This window comes from Eurosta solidaginis, chromosome 5 (genome assembly GCF_040869045.1).
Source record: "Eurosta solidaginis isolate ZX-2024a chromosome 5, ASM4086904v1, whole genome shotgun sequence".
NCBI classification, from domain to species: Eukaryota; Metazoa; Arthropoda; class Insecta; order Diptera; family Tephritidae; genus Eurosta; species Eurosta solidaginis.
This window is the reverse complement of record NC_090323.1, coordinates 161,308,038-161,332,555: the sequence shown is the minus strand read 5'-3', so window position 1 is coordinate 161,332,555 and position 24,518 is coordinate 161,308,038. Positions and strand designations below refer to the sequence as shown.

The 24,518-nt window shown below is 35.2% G+C and overlaps 3 protein-coding genes across 3 annotated transcripts; 2 read left to right on the top strand and 1 right to left on the bottom strand.

The window, feature by feature from the left end:
* Positions 1–578: 578 nt before the first annotated feature.
* AsnS (asparagine synthetase) lies at positions 579–14,764 on the top strand. Its single transcript, XM_067756529.1, has one exon. The coding sequence runs from the start codon at positions 694–696 to the stop codon at positions 2,365–2,367; it is 1,674 nt and encodes a 557-aa protein (XP_067612630.1). The 5' UTR covers positions 579–693; the 3' UTR covers positions 2,368–14,764.
* Positions 14,765–20,486: 5,722 nt separating this feature from the next.
* Positions 20,487–21,909, top strand: LOC137233492 (methyltransferase-like protein 22). The gene has a single exon (XM_067756528.1). The coding sequence runs from the start codon at positions 20,878–20,880 to the stop codon at positions 21,745–21,747; it is 870 nt and encodes a 289-aa protein (XP_067612629.1). The 5' UTR covers positions 20,487–20,877; the 3' UTR covers positions 21,748–21,909.
* Pdss2 (Decaprenyl diphosphate synthase subunit 2) lies at positions 21,755–23,869 on the bottom strand. Its single transcript, XM_067756527.1, has 5 exons — positions 23,523–23,869; positions 23,123–23,453; positions 22,877–23,066; positions 22,275–22,821; positions 21,755–22,200 (listed from the first exon to the last, which is right to left on the bottom strand). Exons 2-5 carry the CDS (start codon positions 23,440–23,442, stop codon positions 21,929–21,931), a joined length of 1,329 nt encoding a protein of 442 aa, XP_067612628.1. The 5' UTR covers positions 23,443–23,453; positions 23,523–23,869; the 3' UTR covers positions 21,755–21,928.
* Between the last annotated feature and the right edge of the window lie 649 nt (positions 23,870–24,518).

Genomic DNA, 24,518 nt, shown 5'->3' with positions numbered 1-24,518 from the left:
TCTAGAGTGAGATTTTTGGTCGTCCAAAGAGGATTTTTTATTTCTATTGCCTGCTCAGTCCAAGCTGCAATTGTTGTCAAAGTTATTCTCCTTCTTAATCCGTCCAGCTTTTCCGGCGTATTTAATTCACAAAGGAAATCAATAGCACATATGGGAACATGTTCCTTAAAATAGTTATAGCTCTCAATTTATTTGTCCAAGACCAGTGTTGGAGATACCGGTAGGGTATGTCTGTGTATATAATGTTCAGTCCGAACTTTTACTTTCTTAATTATTATTATTTATTACTTTTCTTTAACTTAGCCGTTCAACTACCATACAATGTTTCAACAGACAATGTTAGCAAATTTTCAAACCAGAAGGCCAGACACAGCGTTATTAAGGAGAGTAGGTATCAATTGCATGAGAATGCCAGCTACGCAATATTCTGAAGCAATCAGCGGGAACAGATAATCACTCGCTCCGCTTACACTCAGCAGACATTCATTGGCTATGATAACAAAGCCAATCGTGAGATCGTCGCTATAAAATACGGCTCAAGCTTTGAATGATTTTCAGTTGAGCTTTAGACATAACGACGTCAAATACATATCCATGTGTACGGGAAGAAGTATTAAAGTTTAACAGAAAATACGCAACGCAAAGTGATTCGAAAGCCGAGTTAAAACAAATTTAAATTTGATAAAACAAAAAATGTGTGGTATATTTGCAATTTTCTCCAAAGAGGGCCAACCTATAGCGCCAAAAATCTATCATGGCTGCATGCATACATTGCGTGAAATCGCCTATCGACAAAGTGGCAAACAGAGACATCGCGGTCCGGATGATACCGGCGTCAAATCATTACCGGAACATGGTGTGGTGTTGGTGCATGAACGTTTGGCGGTTATTGGTGTTGAGACGGGACACCAACCCTTGATCTCGGAAAGTGGTGATGTGCTGTTGGTTGCTAACGGTGAAATATATAATTATCTTGAGCAATCATTAGAGATCGCTAAGAAACGGGGCCATTATAAACCCAAAAGTGATTGTAATGTAATAGTTGAATTATACGAAGAGTATGGTGAAGAACTTGTTCAATATATCACCGGCATGTTCGCCTTTGCACTCTATGATAAACGTACAAAGAATATAATGATTGCCCGCGATCCCTTCGGCATTATCCCATTGTACATTGGTGAGGATATAGATGGTAATATATGGGTTGCATCAGAAATGAAATGTATTGTAGAGTTTTGTCCGAAACTCGAAATGTTTACACCAGGTGAGTTACGTGTAGGGCCAGCTAATAATTTGAAACGTAAAAAATATTTCAAAGAATTTTGGATCGAGCATATACCCACACAAGATGTGGATCTCTCAATATTGCGTTTGAAGTTTGAATCAGCTGTACGTTCACATCTGCAATGTGATGTGCCATTTGGTGCGCTCCTCTCAGGTGGAGTAGATTCTAGCTTGGTAGCATCGATCGCTACAAAATTACGACGTGAACGCGATCCCAATTATCGTTTACGTACCTTCTCAGTTGGTCTACGCCATGCGCCCGATTTTAAGGCGGCAAAATTGGTTGCTGATTATATTGGCAGTTATCACAGTGAGATCGTGTTCGAAATTGAAGATGCCTTAGATGGCATACGTGATATAATCTATTATTTGGAAACGTACGATGTAACAACGGTACGATGCAGTTTACCAATGCTATTGTTGGCACGTCACATCAAGAGTACTGGCATTAAGATGATTTTGTCTGGCGAAGGCGCCGATGAAATATTTGGTGGTTATTTATATTTCTTCCAAGCACCAAACCCTGTCGAATTCCATGAGGAGCTGGTCAAGCGCGTAGAGCAATTGCATTTGTCTGATTGTTTACGCGCCAACAAAGTCACAATGGCCAAAGGTTTGGAGTTACGTGTACCATTTCTCGATACATCATTTGTAAACTATGTAATGTCAGTGCGTCCAGAAGATAAAATGCCAGGCAATCAAAATCAAATAAGTAATGTACAAAAAAACCGCATAGAGAAACACATCCTCCGTGCTGCTTTCGCCAACAATTATTTGCCGCATGAAGTATTGTGGCGTCAAAAGGAGCAATTTTCTGATGGTGTCGGTTATGACTGGATAGATAGTATACGAAGTGTTGCGTCCTCACACATCACTGACGAGCAATTCGCTACAGCTAGTCAACGTTTTCCTATTAATACACCAACAACTAAAGAGGCTTTATATTATCGTACAATTTTTGAAGAAATATTCCCTGGCAATGCAGCAGCGGAAACCGTTAAACGTTGGGTACCACGTATGGACTGGGGTTGTCCGGAAGATCCATCGGGGCGCGCGCAAGCAGTTCATCAAGTACATCAGTAAAGATGCCGGAGTAGAGAGCGAAAACTGAAATAAGCCAAGCCACAGCAGACAATCGAAATAGCGATTGCAGTTCATGCATTTTATTTCTATCTACATATCCCACACCTAAATCTAACAGGATCTATCTGGTTTATTTTTGAGTGCCTTAATCTGCAATCAGTATTGGCCGATCGGCATAATTGATTCCACCGAGAAAAGACTTGGTAAAACCTAAATATTCATTTAGCGTGCTTTTTTTTTTGTCAGTTAATAGCTGTACAGATTTAGGTGTGCGTTATATGTACATATGTGTAATAGGATGGCCCTTAAAAATCAAATGATGGGCTTTATGAAGTCTTACTTTAAACGGTAATACCACTTCCTAACATACAAATTTTGAGTCGATACCAAATATAAATGTTTTTAAAGTTCAAAGGCGTCTTTCGCTGGAGTCAAAGTCAAAAGCCTTTTAGGGATTTTGATGCCATTATATTTCTGCGACACCAATTTGCTCATTAAAAGTACACTGAAAGAAATGGTGCTAGTAAAATCAACAAATCTGTTCTATTGTTCTTGACTTATCGGAGATTCGGTGAAATTGATCGAATTATGGTTAATTCGACCGAGTTCTTTGTCAAGCGAACAAATTAGTTTAGTTATTTCAACAGAAGAGAAATTGTCGCTCTTAAGTTAACAAAATTCTGTAAAATTGACAGAGTTTCCTAATCAATCTAACTGATTTTTTTGTTAACACAACTGATCTCACTGGTCATTTAAACAGCGATCAACAGTCAATACATGAGCAAATTTCAAAAAGAATTTTACGCTCACTGCGCTCTCTACTTTGTACTTATGTATGCTGTGTACTATATGTATGCACATATTTACGTATGTATATGGTGGCCGCCGTGGTGTGATGGTAGCGTCCTCCGCCTTCCACACCGAAGACCGTGGGTTCACACCCCGGGCAAAGCAACATAAAAATTTTAGAAATAAGTTTTTTCAATTAGAAGAGAATTTACCTAAGCGGGGTCGCCCCTCGGCACTGTTCGGCAAGCACTCCGAGTGTATTTCTTCCATGAAAAGATCTCAGTGAAAACTCATCTGCCTTGCAAATGCCGCAACATAGGTACTTTCGTACAAAAGCTTTTTTAAAACGGTCAATTACGAATCAACGATTTGTGCGTAGTTGATTCAACATCTTGTTGCGATGGATAAAACTTTACAGAAATTTCGTTTGAATTTACCCTTATTTCGGTTGATTTTACCAGTCTTTTTCTTTCAGTGTAGTCATTAATAAGTCAAATTTAAAGAAAAACCAATATTTAAAATTTGTATTATATTTCGAAGATCTTAAATTTCGCGTCCAATTTCTGGCTCTTAAAGGGATTATTTACCAGAATCGCACGCTCGCCATAAAGTCATTTAATAGGTCATATTCATTAATTTATGTTGTGTACCAAATAATACTATAAATTTTGTTAAAACAAACGTAAAACTTGCACTTCATATATCTCTGATTTTACTTTTTACTGTTTATAGCCTCTTTGCTATGGACGGCAGTATAGTATTATGATAGTGGGCATTGAATAAAATATATATATATAATAGCTGTATATACATATATGATGAATTTCATATCAAAGGCTGAAAAAAACGTACATTTTGAACCCGACCCCCTCAGAATTTGATGAAATTTTGCATGGGGTTACATCTTACCCACCCAAACACAACCTCATTTTTAGAAATTGCATTTTCGAAAAATTGTGGGCGTGGCAAGGTATCGAAATATCCGAAAATATTAGAAACATTACAATAATAGGTACTTTTAAAGTGTGATTACTACGGAATGGCTTTACCGATGTCAAAGATATTCATACCATTAGAAAGGTATTGAAATAAGCTTTCAAAAAAATACACTGTAAAAATTTTTAGTACACTGAAAAAAAAATTTTTTTTAATAAAACTTAAAACTGAAAAAACACTTCAAAGATCAAGCGATTTTGAAAAATAAAATTTTATTTTAGAAAGGTCTATTTAATATATATAACATATCTGAAAACTAAAATGGGGTTTTTTTTTTAATTTTTTTAAGTAAATGCATCTCTTGGTTACTTTCTGATATTTTGATATCACGCGTAAACTAATCAACCGATTTCAAAAATTGTTATACCGTTAGAAAGGTATTAAAATCAGCTTTGAAAAAATACACTGTAAAAAATTTTTATTCCAGTGGGGTGCACCCCAGCGCTAACATCAAAACAACGGCTCGAATACTTCACGTACAAGTAAAGGGAAGATATACAAGTTAAAAACATTTGACGGCAGGATAATAAACGAACAAACCAACACTATCTCTGACAAAATATTTGAACCCTTAAAACTAGTTTACAAAAAACAGCACAAGCCAGAAGGTACAGCAACCAAACACGTAACAATGAACAAGCAAAAACGAAAAATTTACCACACGGCAAAAATCACCGATTTCTACCTACCTCAACCTACCGCTTAGCTAACAAGCGGTATGTCTAGATACCTACAAAAACAACCCTTGGAAAAGGTAACAATTCGGACGTATCAATACCGCACACACACACACGCATATTAACGTTACCTACCACGCACACATAGATTGAGATTACCTGCCACAGCATCAATGGACTATAAAAAACAACACAACGGATAGACACAGACCAGAACGAAACTAGGCATTGATATGGAATCAACTAATAAATACAGATGTGTGCAGCTATCAAGAAAATGTTCCTCTCAACTTAGAAACATTAGCTTAAACGAAGCAGCGCTGATATCTGAGCAGTCTCCGACATTCATCGTTGCCGTATTTGCGAAAGTTGTCACTTTAAACTTAAGGTTGCTATCAAGATTTCTGATAATCAGCGTTCTACTGAAACGGAAAGTGAAGAGGCACAAGAAATCTTGACTAGCGGTGAATTGTATCAAGAATATAAGGAAGTTCCAACATGCAGCAGCTATACTAAATCACTCGAACTCGTCGACAATATAAATAAGCATGTTATTCCTCATCTTGGAAGCCATCCATCGCCAATGAAGCGAAAATATTTAGAAAGGGATTCATACTGCAAAAAAAATCACAGCAAATTGCGCAAAGTATTTCGGATTCACTTGGAGGTGGTTCACTGTCAACTTTATCAGAAGATCAAAGCTTACTACGAACAAATTTTGGAGAACAGGAAATATCAAATCGAAAACTGCTCAAATAATTTGGATAAGCAAAAAATATTATCTCTGTTACCAAACACCATGACATCTAAGGAAATTAAAGACATTTTTGGGCATGATTTATCTTACGAATTGATAAAAATTAGCAAAGATATACAAAAAAATAAAACAAAGTTTTCGGACGTCAAACGCTCTAGCATGGACAGGCGTAGTTTACCTGAACAAACTAGAAAGTAGGCAAATATTCCGAAAGTCAGCAGTATGAGCTGCGCAAAGTTGTATATTAAATCTAAATAAATAAAAATAAAAAATTAATAGGTCAAAAAAAAACTTTATCAAGTGTATGTCTATTTATTGTGCGTGTCTGAAAAATTTGATAATACGATTCTTGTTCGAATCTATTAGAATACTTAGTCATAGTATCTGTATCTGTATAACTTCCAAAGTATAGCTAGGTACCATTTTTGTCACACAATAATAGCAAAATAAAAAAAAAGTTAACAAGAGATGGTTTTACTTATAATTTTTTTTAAAAGAAAAAAAAACACCATTCTAGTTTTTATATTAAATCGACCTTTCTAAAAATTTTTTTTTAAATCGCTTGGTCTTTGAAGTGTTTTCCCAGTTTGAAAAAAAAAATGTAGAAAAGAATTAAAAAAAAATTTTTTTTTCAGTGTAATATAGAATCTTTACAGTATATGTTTTCAAAGGCGATTTTAATACCTTTCTAACGGTATAAAAATTTTTAAAAATCGGTTGATTAGTTTACGCGTGATATCAAAATATCAGAAAGTAACCAAGAGATGCATTTACTTAAATAAATTTAAAAAAAAAGAAAAAAAAACACCCTTCTAGTTTTCAGATATGTTATATATATTAAATCTACCTTTCTAAAAAAAATTTTTTTTTTTAATCGCTTGGTCTTTGAAGTGAAAAAAAAAATTTGAAAAAATAAAAAATTTTTTTTCTTTCAGTGTAATATAGAATCTTTACAGTATATGTTTTCAAAGATGATTTTAATACCTTTCTAACGGTATAAAAATTTTTCAAATTGGTTGATTAATTTACGCGTGATATCCAAATATGAGAAAGTAACCAAGAGATGCATTTACTTAAAAAAATTTAAAAAAAACCCCATTTTAGTTTTCAGATATGTTATATATATTAAATAGACCTTTCTAAAATAAAATTTTATTTTTCAAAATCGCTTGATCTTTGAAGTGTTTTTTCAGTTTTAAATTTTATTTAAAAAAAAATTTTTTTCAGTTACTTTTTTTGAAAGCTTATTTCAATACCTTTCTAATGGTATGAAGATCTTTGAAATCGGTAAAGCCATTCCGTAGTAATCACACTTTAAAAGTACCTATTATCGTCATTTTTCTAATATTTTCGGATATTTCGATACCTTGCCACGCCCACAATTTTTCGAAAATGCAATTTCTAAAAATAAGGTTGTGTTTGGGTGGGTAAGATGTAACCCCATGCAAAATTTCATCAAATTCTGAGTGGGTCGGGTTCAACGCATATTGAATTTGATATGAAATTCATCATATATATATACATTTTTTTTAGGCATCATAGTGTTATCTGAAATTTTACTCCAGTGTCACTCACCTTCGCCGTCCTCAATCAATTTCAAAATGTATATTAAAATGTATCATTTGAGATTTAAAGACCACCCAAGTGTATAAATTATATAAGTTAAAAAATATTTAATATATGTATATTAGGGCGGGTCGATTTAAAAATCGCTCATTGCTCTGTGAAAATCGTATTCCAGGGATGAAAATAAGAAACTTTGCCGAAGTAAACATACCTCTAAAACGAATTCTGACTGATTTGTGTATTTTGTGCCGAATTTCACTTTAAATGCCATGGTACGGATCATTATTATTTGGAATGACGAGACAAGGTCTTAGCTAGCCGAACTTACTTAATAATAATGCAAGCCAACAATTCGTTCTTCCCGACAACTGACTTATTTTTAACCCTTTAATGGAGGCCGAGTCCTTCTCAGCTTTAGTTTTACTCTGTTAAAATTTGAATAGGGCCCTCTCCTTCCTTTTCCATTAAAACTCCCATTAATATAGTTGTTTTTATACGGTTTTATTTAGGTTGACTTGACAGGCTGGACAGCACTTTTTTTGTAATTGAAACTTGAGTAACTTCCCGATAAGCTACAAGCTTGAAACTTGGAATATAGTTCAGAACCCGATGACAATGCAAGAAAAAAATTGCCGCTAGGTGGCGCAAGGATCGCATTTGTGGTCCGATTTGGCTCATATTTGGAACACATAATACATACAAGAATAGAAAGCGACCTATGCAAAAAAATCCTCGCTAGGTGGCGCAAAGATCGAGATATTCAAAAAAATCGTATTTGTGGTCCGATTTGGTCCATATTTGGAACACATAATACATACATGAGCAGGAAGCTCATATTTGGAACAAATATTACATACAGTCCGGTAGAAGTGACATCAAAATATTTTGGAGTTGGAGGAGGGTCTAGCATACGTGGCGCAGAGTCGAGTAAAGTCTTTGGAAGGATTATGTATTGAGGACTTAGATTGTAATAAATTGTCAGGAAAGAGTCCTTGTAATAATGAGGCACTAAATAGATTGAGAAATAATAGGCAATTAAATAAAGACTAAAAACTTGAAAATAAAATAATAAAAAAAAATTTTAAGTTAAACGGTTTTATTGAAAACAATACTTACATGGAGTAAGAATAACACTAAAAGCTTGAAAATAATTAGATAGGTCCTAGGTACTCACACTCCTCATCAATCTAGAGCGTTGATCAGACAATTAAATAAAAACGTTGGGCGCGTGAAATTTCTATTGATAGTCATATATAAGACCAACTATACCTAAATCAGGTTATGCAGCGCCTCACATTTTTAGAAATTTCACGCGCCCAACGCTTTTATTTAATTATCTCAGGGATGCACCTTAACGTTAAGCTAATCGTTTATCAAAAAATTTCCACCGTTTCCGTTGAAACACTTCAAAATATTATCGATAAAGAAATTATCAAGATAAATTGTCTCTCGTTTTTAACCGAAACGAAAAGCTTTCGTTAGCGTTAAAAACGTTAACAGAAACGTGATACTTTATGTTTGAATTGTGCTGGCAATGCTATAGCCATGGTGAAGCCGTAAGGTGGCAACAACAAGCGCACATACACACACAAACTCTATGTAATTTGTTTGTGTAATTCGTTGGTGGTAATGTCAAAAATACTCTGAGAAATGTTCGTACTGTCAAAATTCATGAGAAAAGTTGCAATCAGCTTGGATAATGCTTTCACCTTTAATGACTCCGCCATCAATCAGCTTTGCCAGCATAGTTTGAAATTAATAATCAACATAAACGATTTGATTTCGTTTTGATATGGCAGAAAACGAAACGAAATCATTTCGTTAATTTGACGATCTTAACGTTAATAAACGAAACGAAGTCATTTCGTTTCGTTTATTAACGTTGATTATCGTAACGAAATGATATCGTTTCGTTGGTTAAGCATGCCTGAATTATCTGATCAACGCCCTAGATTGATGAGGAGTGTGATGACTAGTACCTAGAACCTACCTAATTATTTACTAGCTTTTAGCATGTAAGTATTGTTTCCAATAAAACCGTTTAATTTAAAAATTTTGGTTATTTATTTTATTTATAAAGCAGATCCCAAGCCCAACATGGTACGCGTTCTGCTCGAAATACTCGAACAGATTCATTGTTTGAATACACAAAACTCGCTCGTGTTCCCCTACAACCAGGTACCCAATTTTAGACATTCTCTGTGTTTGCGGATGTGATTCACACATGCATAAATTTTATTTCATTGTGGTTTCTGTTAATAACCGATAGCTATAGATTTGCACAAGTTTCAAGTGTACCTGACGATCGTGCAGTGCATATATTTACATTATATACTGCACATAAGTAATATACATATGATTACCTGTCAAATGTATTGAATTACTGCTCTGGCATATAATTTTGGAGTATGCGGCGTGTGTCAATAGCCCAATAGTTGTGAACCAGTAGAAAACTAGTATCATTCCAATGTCATCTTGGATACCATGCAGTCGCTATATTTAGAACAATAGATGTACATATACAAACGCTTATATCGGGGTTTAACGGATCCTGCAGGCTTAAATTTGTCCGAACTTTGGCGTTCATGTATTTAAAATTATCCCACTGTCTTTTGCCCCCTCCTTCCTCACAATCGTATTGCCTATCACTTCTTCCTTCTGCCTTCCTTTTTTCTTCTATTACCAAATACTCTCCATCGGCCCTACCTTCTTTCATTCTCACTCAAATTCCAGCTTAGCTTCTCAGTCATGAATACTTCCGGAGATATGAAGTATGAAAAATCCCGTTTATATGGGAGGTGCAACGCCACCCTCACTGAGGTTGTTGTAGAGTAAGAGCTTCACCTATAGGTACTTTACTTATTATTCTGTTGTTTGTGCTGAGTAATTCTGTATATCGCAAACTTTGGAGGAAATTTGTTGTAATTGGTTTCAACTGCCTTGGCTTATGTGTTTAAATACATATGTATATGTAGTCAATTAGCAAACCAAACAAATGAACTAAGTACATTCGAAAGTTCTTCTAGAAATCACATGTGCGCCAGTCGCAGCTTCAGTACTACTCATATTTTTGAGAGAGGGGTGCGCTTTTTTTCGCGGAAGGAGAATTGTTGAATTTGCCTAAAAACGAAAAGTCTGTGGGCCGTGTTGTGTCAATCATTGTGTACTTATCCACATTGGTGTCAATAACTCATGATGATAAGAAGAAACACAAAAGTTAGCATACATGTTTACGACTATTAAAAATGTCTTATCATGTCGATCATATTTAGTATTAAGTCTACTTTGTGATTTATGACTATACATATATGAAAGCAACAATCAAGGGCGTATCGAGCCTTTCACAAAGGAGGGGGCCAATTTTTTATACTCAGCGTGCTTTGCACACAGAGTATATTAACTTTGATTGGATAACGGTTGGTTGTACAGGTATAAAGGAATCGAGATAGATATAGACTTCCATATATCAAAATCATCAGTATCGAAAAAAAATTTGATTGAGACATGTCCGTCCGTCTAACCGTTAACGAGATAACTTGAGTAAATTTTGAGGTATCTTGACGAAATTTGGTATGTAGGTTCCTGGGCACTCATCTCAGCTATTTAAAATGAACGAAATCGGACTATAACCACGCCCACTTTTTCGATATCGAAAATTTCGAAAAAACCGAAAATGTGCGATAATTCATTACCAAAGACGGTTAAAGCGATGAAATATGGTAGGTGGGTTGACCTTATGACGCAGAATAGAAACTTAGTAAAATTTTGGACAATGGGCGTGGCACCGCCCACTTTTAAAAGAAGGTAATTTAAAAGTTTTCCAGATATAATTTGGCAGTCCTTGAAGATGTCATGACGAAATTTGGCAGGAACGTTACCCCTATTACTATATGTGTGCTCAATAAAAATTAGCAAAATCGGATGACGAACACGCCCACTTAAAAAAAAAACACTTTTAAGTCAAATTTTAACAAAAAATTTAATATATTTACAGTATATAAGTAAATAATGTCAACATTCAACCCCAGTAATGATATGGTGCAACAAAAGACAAAAATAAAAGAAAATTTCAAAATGGGCGTGGCTCCGCCCTTTTTCATTTAATTTGTCTAGAATAATTTTAATGCCATAAGTCGAACAAAAATTTACCAATCCTTGTGAAATTTGGTAGGGGCATAGATTCTATGACGATAACTGTTTTCTGTGAAAATGGGCGAAATCGGTTTGAAGCCATGCCCAGTTTTTATACACAGCCGTCCGTCTGTCCTTCCGCTCGGCCGTTAACACGATAACTTGAGTAAAAATCGATATATCTTTACTAAACTTAGTTTACGTACTTATTTGAACTCGCTTTATCTTGGTATAAAAAACTGTCACCACGCCCACTTTTTTGATATCGAAAATTACGAAAAATGAAAAAAATGCCATAATTCTATACCAAATATGAAAAAAGGGATGAAACATGGTAATTGGATTGGTTTATTGACGCAAAATATAACTTTAGAAAAAACTTTGTAAAATAGGTGTGACACCTAACATATTAAGTAGAAGAAAATGAAATAGTTCTGCAGGGCGAAATCAAAAGCCCTTGGAATCTTTGGAGGAATACTGTTCGTGGTATTACATATATAAATAAATTAGCGGTACCCCGCAGATGATGTTCTGGGTCACCCTGGTCCACATTTCGGTCGATGTCTCGAAAACGCCTTCACATATAAACTTAAGGACTCCGTTTTAAAACCCTCATTAATACCTTTAATTTGATACCCATATCGTACAAACGCATTCTAGAGTCACACCTGGTCCACCGTTATGGCGGTATTTCGAAAAGGCGTCCACCTATAGAACTAAGACCCACTTCCTTTTAAAATACTCATTAGCACCTTTCATTTGATACTCATATCGTACAAACACATTCTAGAGTCACACCTGGTCCACCTTTATGGCGATATCTCGAAAAAGCGTCCACATATAGAACTAAGGATCGCTCCCTTTTAAAATACTCATTACCACCTTTCATTTGATACCCATATCGTACAAACACATTCTATAGTTACCCCTGGTCCACCTTTATGGCGATATCTCGAAATGGCGTCCACCTATAGAACTATGGCCCACTCCCTTTTAAAATACTCTTTAATACCTTCCATTTGATACCCATGTCATACAAACACATTCCAGGGTTACCCTAGGTTCACTTTCCTACATGGTGATTTTCCCTTTTTTGTCTCCAAAGCTCTCAGCTGAGTATGTAATGTTCGGTTACACCCGAACTTAGCCTCCTTACTTGTTTTTTTTTTTTTCAGATTCATGTATAGCGTATTTATAAGTATAAAGAGTAATGACGTCTAGGTAAAAGCGAAGTCTGCTTTATAGACCCAGCTGTGGGATCTAGCAGTCCGTTAAAATTTGTAATTATTTATCAACAGCTTCCTAAAATATCTACCATGCCTAGGATTTGGTAATTCAAAATTTTTTTGAATTAGATAGATTAATTTAGTAGTCAGTACAAGGTGTAATTACTTTAGAAATGTGGTCTCCCAAGTGAGTTTCATTCAACAAAATTGTATTTTTCCACATACTTTATTTAGTTACGAAGATGTATTTTAAATTGCATTACTCATTCTCTGAGTATTAGAAAACCTGCTAAGTAGGTATAAGTCTTCGAGGATTTATTGTAAATTCATCTAAAAGTTGATCTTTTAACTCCGTATCATTTTCTGCTACCAATTTTCTGTGAGCACTCAGCATACATAAACCTTTTGAAAAAAAACACAATAAATATATTTAAAAAAATGTTATTTACCATTAAGGCGAGATTCTGCCATTGCTGTTCTCAACCACGTCTTTACCTTAGAGTTCTGAAGGAGTGTTCCACAGCTGCGGTTGTGCAGGGCATTGCAAGCAGAATTTCAAGTGCTTCTCTTATTTTTGGATGGAATGCTGTCTTCTTGAAGGCACATACAAGATCTGTTGGTCTCCGATTTTGGCAAGCCCTGTACCACAACCCCAGTTCATTATCAATACCATATAAATTATAAAAAACCTTGGCATTGATTTCAATGTCTTTAAGATTCATTTTAATCTTATTCAAAGTCATTTATCATTTTAGTTACTTTATTAGTAAGAATAGGTAAGTATTATGTATGTGTATATAGTTATTAATAAATTTATGTAAATAAATATTATTAAGCTCATAATTTGAAGAAAAGGTGAGGAACTAAACACCTTTTATGTTGTTGATCTTTAACTTAACTAATTTAGCGGCACCAATAATCGATTGCATTGATTCTCATAAGGTTGGTCGAATCAGCTGTTAAAAGGTTACCGCTACGGTTACCGATAAAGCACCAATGTCTCCAGCTTAACCAACTCTCATGAAATTTTCAGTCAATGTGGGGACGTGAAAATCACAACAGTACCAAGTTGCACTAGTGCAACTGGTTGCAAAGAGTTATCAGATTTCTACCGCCTGCAAATTACTCGTATAACAATAAGTATAAAAAATAGAGTTCTAAAAATATATTTGCTGTTTACTTATTATCAACTAATCGCCTGCATTTGAATTCCAAGTATCTAATTATATCTACTCATAACTTATGGGAACGTTTATTGACAGTGTACGACCAATGTCTTCGTACAGTTCTTTGTTTAAACTTTCATCACAAAGAAAAAGTGCAGTTATGGTGGAAGTTATGGCGTAAAAAATTATTTTATTTCACTTAAGTTGTCGTACAATATTTTTTCAGGGGCTGGATTCTCTAGCTGTGAAAAACTAAAAATGTACACTGATTAAAAACTCAATTACACACAAAATTTACAATTGAAAATTTCATGCGATTCTGTAAGATATTATGCAAGCTGAATCAGCGCTGAATTTAAAATTTCCTGTCAGTGAAAAAATATTTCTATCAAACGCCATGAAAACAAAACTTATTATGCAACATTAATGCCCGGTTTTTCAGTGCGAGTTTAAACTACAGTTAAAGTTGCAAGAGTTAACTTTGTCGCTTTTATCGATAACATAAAATTTTGCTGCTCATCTCAGCTTAAGCAACCGAAGTGGCAGGGTTAAACTCTAGACTGACTCTAGCAACTTTAACTGTAGTTTAAACTCGCACTGAAAACCGGGCATAAGTGTGACTTTTGACTGTCACAATAGTGTACACTGGCTGCCAAGAAAACTGACAAAGTTTTTATAAGTGAATTTTCTTGTTCACAGTTTTGCTATGCAGAATAAAATTTTAAAGTTTACACAATTTCCAGTGTACACTTTAAAACTCACAGTTGTGCTGAATATATTTGTGTGAAAATAAGTTATTAATTATTTAATATTATTAATAATTTAATAAGCAGAAAATTCGGTTCGAACGTGTTACCTCCAATATCTATTTGTAGAACATTTAAAATAAGGTCAGACGATGTGGACCCACACGGCATGAAATATTTCAGAATTTTTTACATTTATTGCGGGAATATTTGGTATGCGATATTGTTTTTAAGATAATTCTGCCATATTTTCTGACACATTTAGAGAATATTTTTTCCGAAATGCTTTATGTTATGTGTGGTTTTACTGGTTTGTAAATAATTAATTATTATAATAATTTGTTGTCTTCAATACTAAGTTTGTTATTTTTGTAAAATGTTTATTTTAAAAGTTATATTATATTAAATTTTATACATAGAAGTGAGTACATTAGAAAAATACAAAGTTCATAAACCGTATGGTTGTGATGAATAGTGGACACACACCATTTGTAGAGGTGATACGCATAGAATTAGTGTAGAGGTGAAACATAGACACTAATTTTATGCGCAGCAATTTCAGAAAAGTAGATAAAGTTTAACGCTTAGCAGTCCATATAAAGATGCTAAGATAATGTTTTGCGCAAAAATACTATGGATCCCACCCCCGGTTTGTTAATATCTTTTGAACGAGTTAAAATTTTTATTTTCCCCCTTCTGATTATTACTACTAATGTCAAGACGCGTCGTTTGACACCTCTCTCGATATTTGGTAACGTATTAGCAGTCGACCCCTCAACTAGACTTCTACCGAAACGCAAATGAAGTTTTATTTTTTCCTACAGTTTTATTACGGCATGTTAACTTTTTAACTCAGAGTTAACCAAACACGACGAATTAGACATAGCTTACATATAACGAGACTATCTTTATTTTCTTATTTAACTCGTAATCGTTAACTATATAACTAACTTCAAAGAAAAAGGTCCGTCTCTAGAGTGTAACCTCTAATTGAAAGCACAAAATAAAAGAGAAACGTAAAAATTTGACAGCAAATAATCTTGTTCCCAGGGATGGGTGGATTTGAGTAAACGCGTAGATTATCTATTGACGATAGCCATCATCCGGTGGCAGATTAATAATTTTGCATGTAAATGCAACAACAACGATTTGAGCCAGATAAATCCAGATAGAAGTCTGGTTAAATTGGTGAGCCAGATAATTTGTTAACGCTTTCTTAAATTAACCTACTTTTTCAAAAATAGATGTCGCTGCCTAGCCTTTCGCCGTATGAGTTAAATGAAAAAACAGCGGCGACATCTGCCTATCACATTTCACGTGTGCGAAGATATCACGACCTCTGCTTCTCAAGTCTCTCAATGATCCAGAGCATTCCCGTGAGAATTGAGCGTGATCCGGAGCTGTAAAACTTACTGGATGACGGCTGATTTATTGTAGTTAAGGCTCGGTTTTTCAGCAGTTGGCTAAGCTAAGCTTAAACTAAGTTTGCTTGAACTCTAGCCAAATTTAAACTCCAGTTAAACTACTGATCAGTTTTTCAGTCACAGTTTACGGCCGCCTTCGGGTATGCTTTTTTGTGAGGCAACATTGGTGTTTTTTTTTTATCTAGATAATTTGTAGATACGGCAACAGCTGGATTTTGTTTACCCAATAAACATGAAAAAAATTCTCCAGCGAAATTATATCTAGTTCGGGAAGTGATATCCAACATCATTATATAATATTACTAGCGGACCCCGTTGCACTTCGTAGCAACCAACCAAAAAAAGAAATGAAAGATTATACATTTTTTTTTTATGAAGTGAATGCATTGTATTTCAAAATTATTAATGTCAATCCAAAACATTTGGATATACAATATTTTTAGTTTGCCCATTGGAAGCGAGCACAAACAAACAATTTGGAGTTCCAACCCTTGAGCAGGCCACGTATAGCTGTCCATGTGAAAAGCACGGCTCCTCCAAATTTAATCCACATATTTGAAGCGTTTGTCCTTATGCCTTATTGATGGACATGACAAATGATAGACGCACTGGGAATTGCAAACGCTTAAATTCAAATGGCATGTCTGTTGGAATCAGTGTAATACGTGGTATGAGTACAATTTCATTTTTCGCTGTTCCGGTCAATATTGTCGCTTCAATTAAATTCGGCATCAATTTTTTTACTACTAATCTTGTGCCATTGCACAGTTTTGGTGCATTTAAATTCGGCAGCAACATAATTGATGAGCCAACCTTTAAATTCAAATAATGCGGTGGCATACCAGGTGGTTCCAATGAATTCAAAAATTCAATTGAATAATTCACTGCATACATTGCGCTATCAACAGATTTATATGATGTCACTGCACCTGGCAATTTTTCTTGAATCTGATAATTGATTGCATTGACGTGTAAATTTTTTGGTGCCAGTATTGCGCGTTCTCTCAACCAATTGTGATTTCTGTAATTTTGAACAATATTTGGAAACACACTTTCAATCAACTCTTCTGTTGATTGGAGAATGGTACAGAAATTGTTCGGCAATGTAATCAATCCATTTGTATTATCGACTGGAACTTTTTCATTGCCAATATCTAACAATTGCTTCGAGAACCGATCTACAGATTAGTCGTTGTGGAATTGAATGCGCATATTTATGTTCAATGTCAATTTTTGCACATGTCGCCACAGTAGAGGAGACTTTAAACATGCGTTGATCTCATCCGCCGGTGTTGATCGCGGAACCACAGGCAATATTTCAGGCATGCTTAACCAACGAACCGATATCATTTCGTTACGATAGTTAACGTTAATAAACGAAACAAAGTCATTTCGTTTCGTTTATTAACGTTAAGAACGTCAAATTAACGAAATGATTTCGTTTCGTTTTCTGCCATATCAAAACGAAATCAAATCGTTTATGTTGATTATTAATTTCAAACTATGCTGGCAAAGCTGATTGATGGCGGAGTCATTAAAGGTGAAAGCATTAGCTAAGCTGATTGCAACTTTTCTCATGAATTTTGACAGTACGAACATTTCTCAGAGTATTTTTGACATTACCACCAACAAATTACACAAACAAATTACATAGAGTTTGTGTGTGTATGTGCGCTCGTTGTTACCACCTTACGGCTTCACCATGGCTATAGCATTGCCAGCACAATTCAAACATAAAGTATCACGTTTTTGTTAACGTTTTTAACCTTAACGAAAGCTTTTCGTTTCGGTTAAAAACGAGATACAATTTATCTTGATAATTTCTTTATCGATAATATTTCGAAGTGTTTCAACGGAAACGGTGGAAATTTTTTGATAAACGATTAGCTTAACGTTAAGGTGCATCCCTGCAATATTTGTTGAAAATCCCCTGACAATAATATTAATGCTCCACCAAAAATTTCTTGATTCTGACGAAGATCTTGCATTGTGCGGGGTAATGCTTCCAGCGATTTTTTATGCATCATTGTACATTCATCCAATAGAATAATTGCTGCTTGTTGCAAAAGTTTTGCCATCGCAGATTTTCTTGAAATATTGCACGTGGGATGTTCAATCACCCGTTAATTTGAAAATAATTACATTTTAATTAATATCGATTAAATTTTAAAGTGATAAATCAATAACTATAAGCATACCTGCACATTCAACGGCAATTTTAATGCAGAGTGCACTGTTCGTCCACCATCCAATAGAGTAGCAGCGATTCCCGACGAAGCAAGTAACAATGCAATTTTTCGTTGCGATCGAATGGCTGCCAAAATGAGTAATATCACAAATGTTTTTCCCGTACCACCAGGCGCATCCAAAAAATATAATCCACCGACTTCATTTTGTATCGCTTGGATGATGGTATCATAGACATGTTTTTGATGATCATTTAATTTAGGAACATTCAAATTCACAAATGTTTGCAATTCATTGGGATCATACTGTTGTTCACGATGCAATTGTCGATCAAATAAATTATGCATTGGACGATTGGGTGGTGACAAACCTAATTGCCCTAATCCTTAATTGCAATCGTAAGGCACATATCTTCAATCGCTATCAATGCCTCATTATACATTTCCAATGAAATCAGGAAATCAGTGTTTCTTGTGTGATGACGCATTCGAATCAAATAGTCTTCTGCCATAAAATCTTTGTATTTATTCCACAATTCAAGAGGATTTGATGGAAAACATGTTGACACGATTATGGCATATAAGATACGTATTTGATGTGGAGAAGAAGCAATCGATGCATCGTGAAGCGTTAAATCCCAATGCGCATCATTTTCAAGCAAATTTAATTGCTCGCATGCTTCACGATACGTCATACATAAATGACCATTCACTCTTCGCAAATGTTGAAATGGCAAATAATAACATTCTGCATTGTTTGGATGAACTGTGTACAATCTTGCCATGGTATCTGCAAAAAAACACCCGGATGGCCATCAAGAGGTGTTCCTTGTTTACGTCCTTGCCATTTCTTTGCAGTCCAAGTGAAATAATGCGTTACATCTGAATACAGCAACGTTCTTGCAAAGTTATCGCTTTCGCACAATTGAAATAATGCAGTTAATGTTGTTGCTGGTGGTTGTGCTGCTCTCTGCTGTACATTTGCATCGGTAAAAGACACACGCTGGCCATTATATATATAGATTTTTTTCAAATTTTGAATTTTTTCTAAAAAAAAATCATAACTCAAGAATGGCTAAACCGATTTGAGATTTAAAACTCAACTAACCATCATCTCTCCTTTCTGTATCTTTCCTAAAAATTTCATGGCAATCTTTCTATACGTTCTCGAGTTATGGAGTGACAATCAAAATGTACACTTCTTTTTATATATATAGATTAAACCAGATTTTTCTCAATTTGATATCTAACTTCATTCTCCAATTGCTACCAACCTTTGATAAATTTCGTAAAATTAAAAGTTTTCGAGTCGATCTCCAACGTCATTAATATTTCCCAATTAAAAATAAAAATAAATGTAAGGCGCGATAACCTCCGAAGAGATTTTAGGCCGAGGTTCTCTTCCAATTTGCGTCGTACTCCTTTTAATTTTTCCTACAAATTGGTGGGACGGGACCTACTTGTTTTATTTCGACCCCAACGGCATCTGCAAAGCAGATGGGTTTTCACTGAGAGCTTTTCATGGCAGAAATACACTCGGAGTGCTTGCCAAACACTGCCGATGGGCGACCCCGCTTAGAAAAATTGTCTTCTAATTGAGAAACCTTGTTTCTAAAATTTTGATGTTGGATTGCCCGGGGCGGGAACCCAGGATCTTCGGTATGTTAAGCGGAGCACGCTACCATCACACCAGACGGCCGCAATTATTATCCTAATTTCGAGAGATTTTTGCGAAATGTACAGTTCTCAAATGTATATTCAACAAATTTCTCCAGTTGATATCCTACATTGCATATCGAGCTGAGGTGGAGCTGAAAAAAATCTCCATGCTGGGTCCACTAAAAGCAGCACCTGTTTATTATGAGAAATAAATACCTGGTTGTTAGCAGTAATGAAGCGCAATTAACTAAAAATAAGCTACATATATATATTTTATTTTATTTTCGTGAAAATTCTGTAGTATGAAATCTTACATTTGAGTCCAGTTAGAGAAACACAAGTTGGGAATTCAAATTTTTCAACTCAAGTAATAACATTTTTTGCTTTATAAAAAATTGTCGATTTTGCTGAATACCCTATGATTCTCGAGTTGAGCCACTGTTTCGAAACAACCCTTGACATTTTAGAAGTATGACTAGCTAAAAACATGAGCTCTAATGGTATTCAAACCCAAATGTTTGTTGGGTATATTCGACGCCATTTCGAACCACAAATCACTCACGGAAGATTGCGCAATGCGCATGTAAACAAATGATCAGCTGTTTTTTATGGGTAATTCATACGTCATTTTCCTTTAGCTCTTGTTTTTTCTCTCTTTCTTTCATTCGCTGAAGCAGTCAACTTTGACGTAGATGCGCAAAATGAAGCAATTTTGAACTCGTGAATGCGCAATCTGGTTAGGTGATTTGTGAATTCCAAAGAACGCAAATGAATGATAGGTTAACTAGAGTTTAACCCTGATCGGCCTATTAAGCTCAGCTTAATCTTCAGTTAAAGTATACTGAAAAACTGCAGAGTAAGTTTAAGCGGAGTTTAACTGACAAACTGAGTTGAACAACCGGGCCTAAGGCATGTGTAAACGTGGTCTTTAGGTGCTATCTCTGTCGTCAATATTCCGATAAAAGATACGAGGGAGGGCCACCACTCGATATAAATCGATTTAATTTTTTTGGCTGTCAAGTTCAATGCTGGGCTATTTTTAACAAAATGTCATAACAAGTCGTTACCTGGCCAAAAAGTACTATGTTCAAATGGGACGTATCAAAATTCTTCCCATTTATTAAGAATTTTCGTGAGTGCAAACATAAAGTATTACATAAGTCAAAAAGAACACTACAACAAGAACAATGTATAAAGTCAAAAGTGAAATTTATGAGGAGACCAATTATAGTACCATTAAGGTTGACAATGGCCGAGTATTGTCCAAATTCAAATTTACCTATCCGCCGGAAGTTGATGCAGAAACAACAATAACATTACATAACGGAATTAATACCGATAAAGATGGGGATTTAGTAGTGAAACGAAAGGCACACGCTAAAAGGTCTGGTGTAATACAAATTGAGCACTCTGAAGCAACCGAATTACGGTTGGTGGGGTTACAAGTATGGCGCGGTGCTTTATTATTGGCAGATTATATTTTTCATAAACATGAAGAATTTTGTAACATGTCTGTACTTGAATTAGGTGCAGGTGTTGGGCTGACCAGCATTGCTGCAGCCATTTATTCATCAAATGTGGTGTGCACCGATGTAAATGTTGGTGGAATCTTAGATTTAATACGTGCAAATATTAAACACAATACCGAACTTTTTAAAATACCAAATAGTATTAATGTATTGGAATTTGATTTTCTCCAACCACTGCAAGATTATTCTGGTGAATTACTGGAAACCATTGACAATTGTGATGTGGTTGTAGCAGCTGATGTAATCTATGATGATACATTAACTGATGCATTTATAAATGTTATGGACACTTTGTTTGAGCGTGGGAATCTGATCAGAAAAGGTAAAACAATTTATATAGCATTAGAAAAACGATATGTATTCACGCTTGCAGAAATGGATACAGTAGCGCCAATGTTTGAATATTTTCTAAGGAAATCAATGCATAAATCATGGAAAATTGAATACATCGCAACAGATTTCCCACAGTATTTTGAGTATGAGCGTAGTCGGCATTTGGTGATGCTTAAAGTAACGTATAACAAGTAGTCAGATATTAAATATCAAAAAAGTATTTATTAGCTTAGCTAGATAACAAAATGTTAAAAACAATAAGCAAAAGTTGTAAATAAATATTAATTATATATATATAAATATATATATATATATGTACGTAAAGATAAATGTAGTATGTATGTACTTTTTTTTAATTATCTAATAAGGCCTACATTTATAAATCCTGCATAGCTAGGATTATATTCTCGAGTGCTGTACGCGCGTCCGTTGGTGGAAATTTTTCAAGTACCTCCATAGCTGCGGTCGTATGCTTACGTTGTAAGGCTTTGGTTTTTTCCAAACCAGGTCCAGCAAGTATTGCTCTATGTATTTTACCATAATCAATATTTTCCACTGATACTTTGCCTTTTTCAATTTCATCATACAATGAAGGATCATATTCTAGATGGAACAGCACAGGTGCGCTAACCAAACTGAATGTTGTGTCTGCAAGTAATGAATTCATACGTGCATATATATATTAAAAATTTAATTTGAGAAATATATATATCTTTACGCACCCATAGATAATGTTGTACTCTGAAAAGGCTCTGCGTCCAAACATGCCTGCCACGCTAGTGACAAATGTTTACCAAACAAATATGCCTGTCCTTGCATTTCTTCACTTTGACCGGCCAACTTTAAAGCACTTTGACATGCTTTGCCCAACAGGCTACCAGCATTTAAAATATTGCGACATTCCCATTCCTTTTCTGGTTTGCCCAAAGCTTTGGATATATTTAAAGGTATCATAACATCATTCACATCAAAATCGATATCTTCTGTTGTAGCAGTGCCATTTGTTTTGAGTGCTTCAGATCCAGGTTTATAAGGCAATGGATTATTCTGTTCATCACGTTCGCCTATAAATTGTGCTTCGCTAAAATCACGTATGGCGGATGAAATTAATTCAACAACTTCTTGATTGCGTAAATTAGCCAATTCAGCGCTGGAGTGACCAAGCAAATAATCACCAGTGAGTAAACCTATTTTATTGCCAAATGCCATATCTTCATATGAAGCTTTATCCTTTCCTGCTTCTGAGGATGGTTGCAAATTTACTAAACTCTGTAATAATGATAGTTATGTAAAATTTTTACTTTTTTGAGTAATTCTTATTTACATTGTGTACTAAATGCGAAATACGTATCATTTCTGTTACTTCAGCTAATGCGCGTTGTGAATGCAATACACCAGCACTTTTATCCTGTTCTATATCTGGTATATTGGCTGCATGACCAGCAGCTTTCGAGATCAGTAGCACGATTAGACCCCAAGCCTGCATTGTATTCTTACCATTGTAAAGTAAATGTCTAAAATGAAAAAATTTAAAATTACAATTAAATTATATTGCATTACAATTAAATACTTTGCCGTCTTGAGTAGTGGGTGATTGCTGCCTACCAATTTGCGCAAATGTAATGCAACATTGGCAATTTCATCGCTGAGCAGCCAACGTAGACTTAAAAATGAGGTGGGGTACCCAACAATACGTTCTGCCTCGCTAACAGCCCGATTCCAGTCATGTTTAGGTGGCGTTGGTTTTGCAGCCGACGTTAACGCACGTACTTGGCTATGTTTTGAAAAAGTGAAAGTGGCTGCCACTGGTGCAAAAGAGCGCAGCTGTAAGTGACATTCGCCTCCGGGAATCCATAGTTGAGATGTTTGCATAGCCAAACGTTTCCACATATTGCACAAAACTAGCAAAAGAATATATTTGGTTGAAAATATAAAAATGTTTCTTGAATCCAGGCCAAATCCAAATTTACTCTATTATTTAGTAGTTCACTAGCAATGGATTTCGTTCAACGTCTGCGCGCAAACTTTGCTCGTGATAAAGTGAAACTCAAGTCGTTGCTCGTCTCTTCAAATAAACCACGTACTTTTGTTGGTGTTGTTATTTCTGTTTGTTTACTCAATGCTTTGATGTTTCTCTTCTGCACCTCAAGCCACGAACTTCTGAAATTCTATGCAAAGTGGAATCATGTCCTAGCATTTGTCATTATTGATAATATAATATTTTTGTTTTCGACGCCATAGGGCATAATTTTCCCTATGACCAAAACCGGTTTGATGGAATTTATGGTATCTCATTTAGTTTATTAATAAACAAATAAATCAGCTGACTGTAACACTGACAGTTATGCTCATTGTAAATCTTACCAGGTAGCGCAACTAACAGCTGATCGGTGAAAATTCGCACATTCACACGCACAGTTCTCGACTCAGTTTCAAAAGAAAACTTTAAGCTGGAGACATCGGTGCTTTATCGGTAACAGTATCGGTAACCTTTTAACAGCTGATTCGATCAACCTTATGAGAATCAATGCAATCGATTATTGGTGCCGCCAAGGTCGTAACCGTATCGTAGCCAACCAATTTGGTTTTGGTTTACCGTCGTAACGATAAACAGCTGATTACGTTAGGGATACGACTACTGCGATACGACAAACGGCACCAATTTATTTATTTATTTATTTAAAGTCGACGCAAACACAAAGCGGTCGACTAATTATAGTAATAGACAGATATATATGTACAATACAGAGCCATTCTTAAAATTAAAAAATTCAAAAAAGGTACATAGAAAATTTGTATGTTATAAACATTTGACATCGCATTGTATAAGAAAAAATAAAATTAAAATATCAGGCTAAACATAAGAGTATAGCAGTATGTAAAGCAGCAAACGAACATTCAAAGCCAATGCAGTTATACAAATCATTGTACCGCGAGCACCAATGGCGCAGGGGACTGTTTCTAGC

What these genes read in the sequence shown, in the direction of transcription:
- AsnS (XM_067756529.1), top strand. Translation starts at nt 694, where the DNA reads ATGTGTGGTATATTTGCAATTTTCTCCAAAGAGGGCCAACCTATAGCG.
- LOC137233492 (XM_067756528.1), top strand. Translation starts at nt 20,878, where the DNA reads ATGTATAAAGTCAAAAGTGAAATTTATGAGGAGACCAATTATAGTACC.
- Pdss2 (XM_067756527.1), bottom strand. Translation starts at nt 23,442, where the DNA reads ATGTGGAAACGTTTGGCTATGCAAACATCTCAACTATGGATTCCCGGA. An exon ending in CCACTACTCAAGACGGCAAA is followed by an intron (nt 23,067 to 23,122) that starts GTATTTAATTGT and finishes TTTTCATTTTAG; the next exon opens with ACATTTACTTTACAATGGTA. An exon ending in GAGTACAACATTATCTATGG is followed by an intron (nt 22,201 to 22,274) that starts GTGCGTAAAGAT and finishes CATTACTTGCAG; the next exon opens with ACACAACATTCAGTTTGGTT.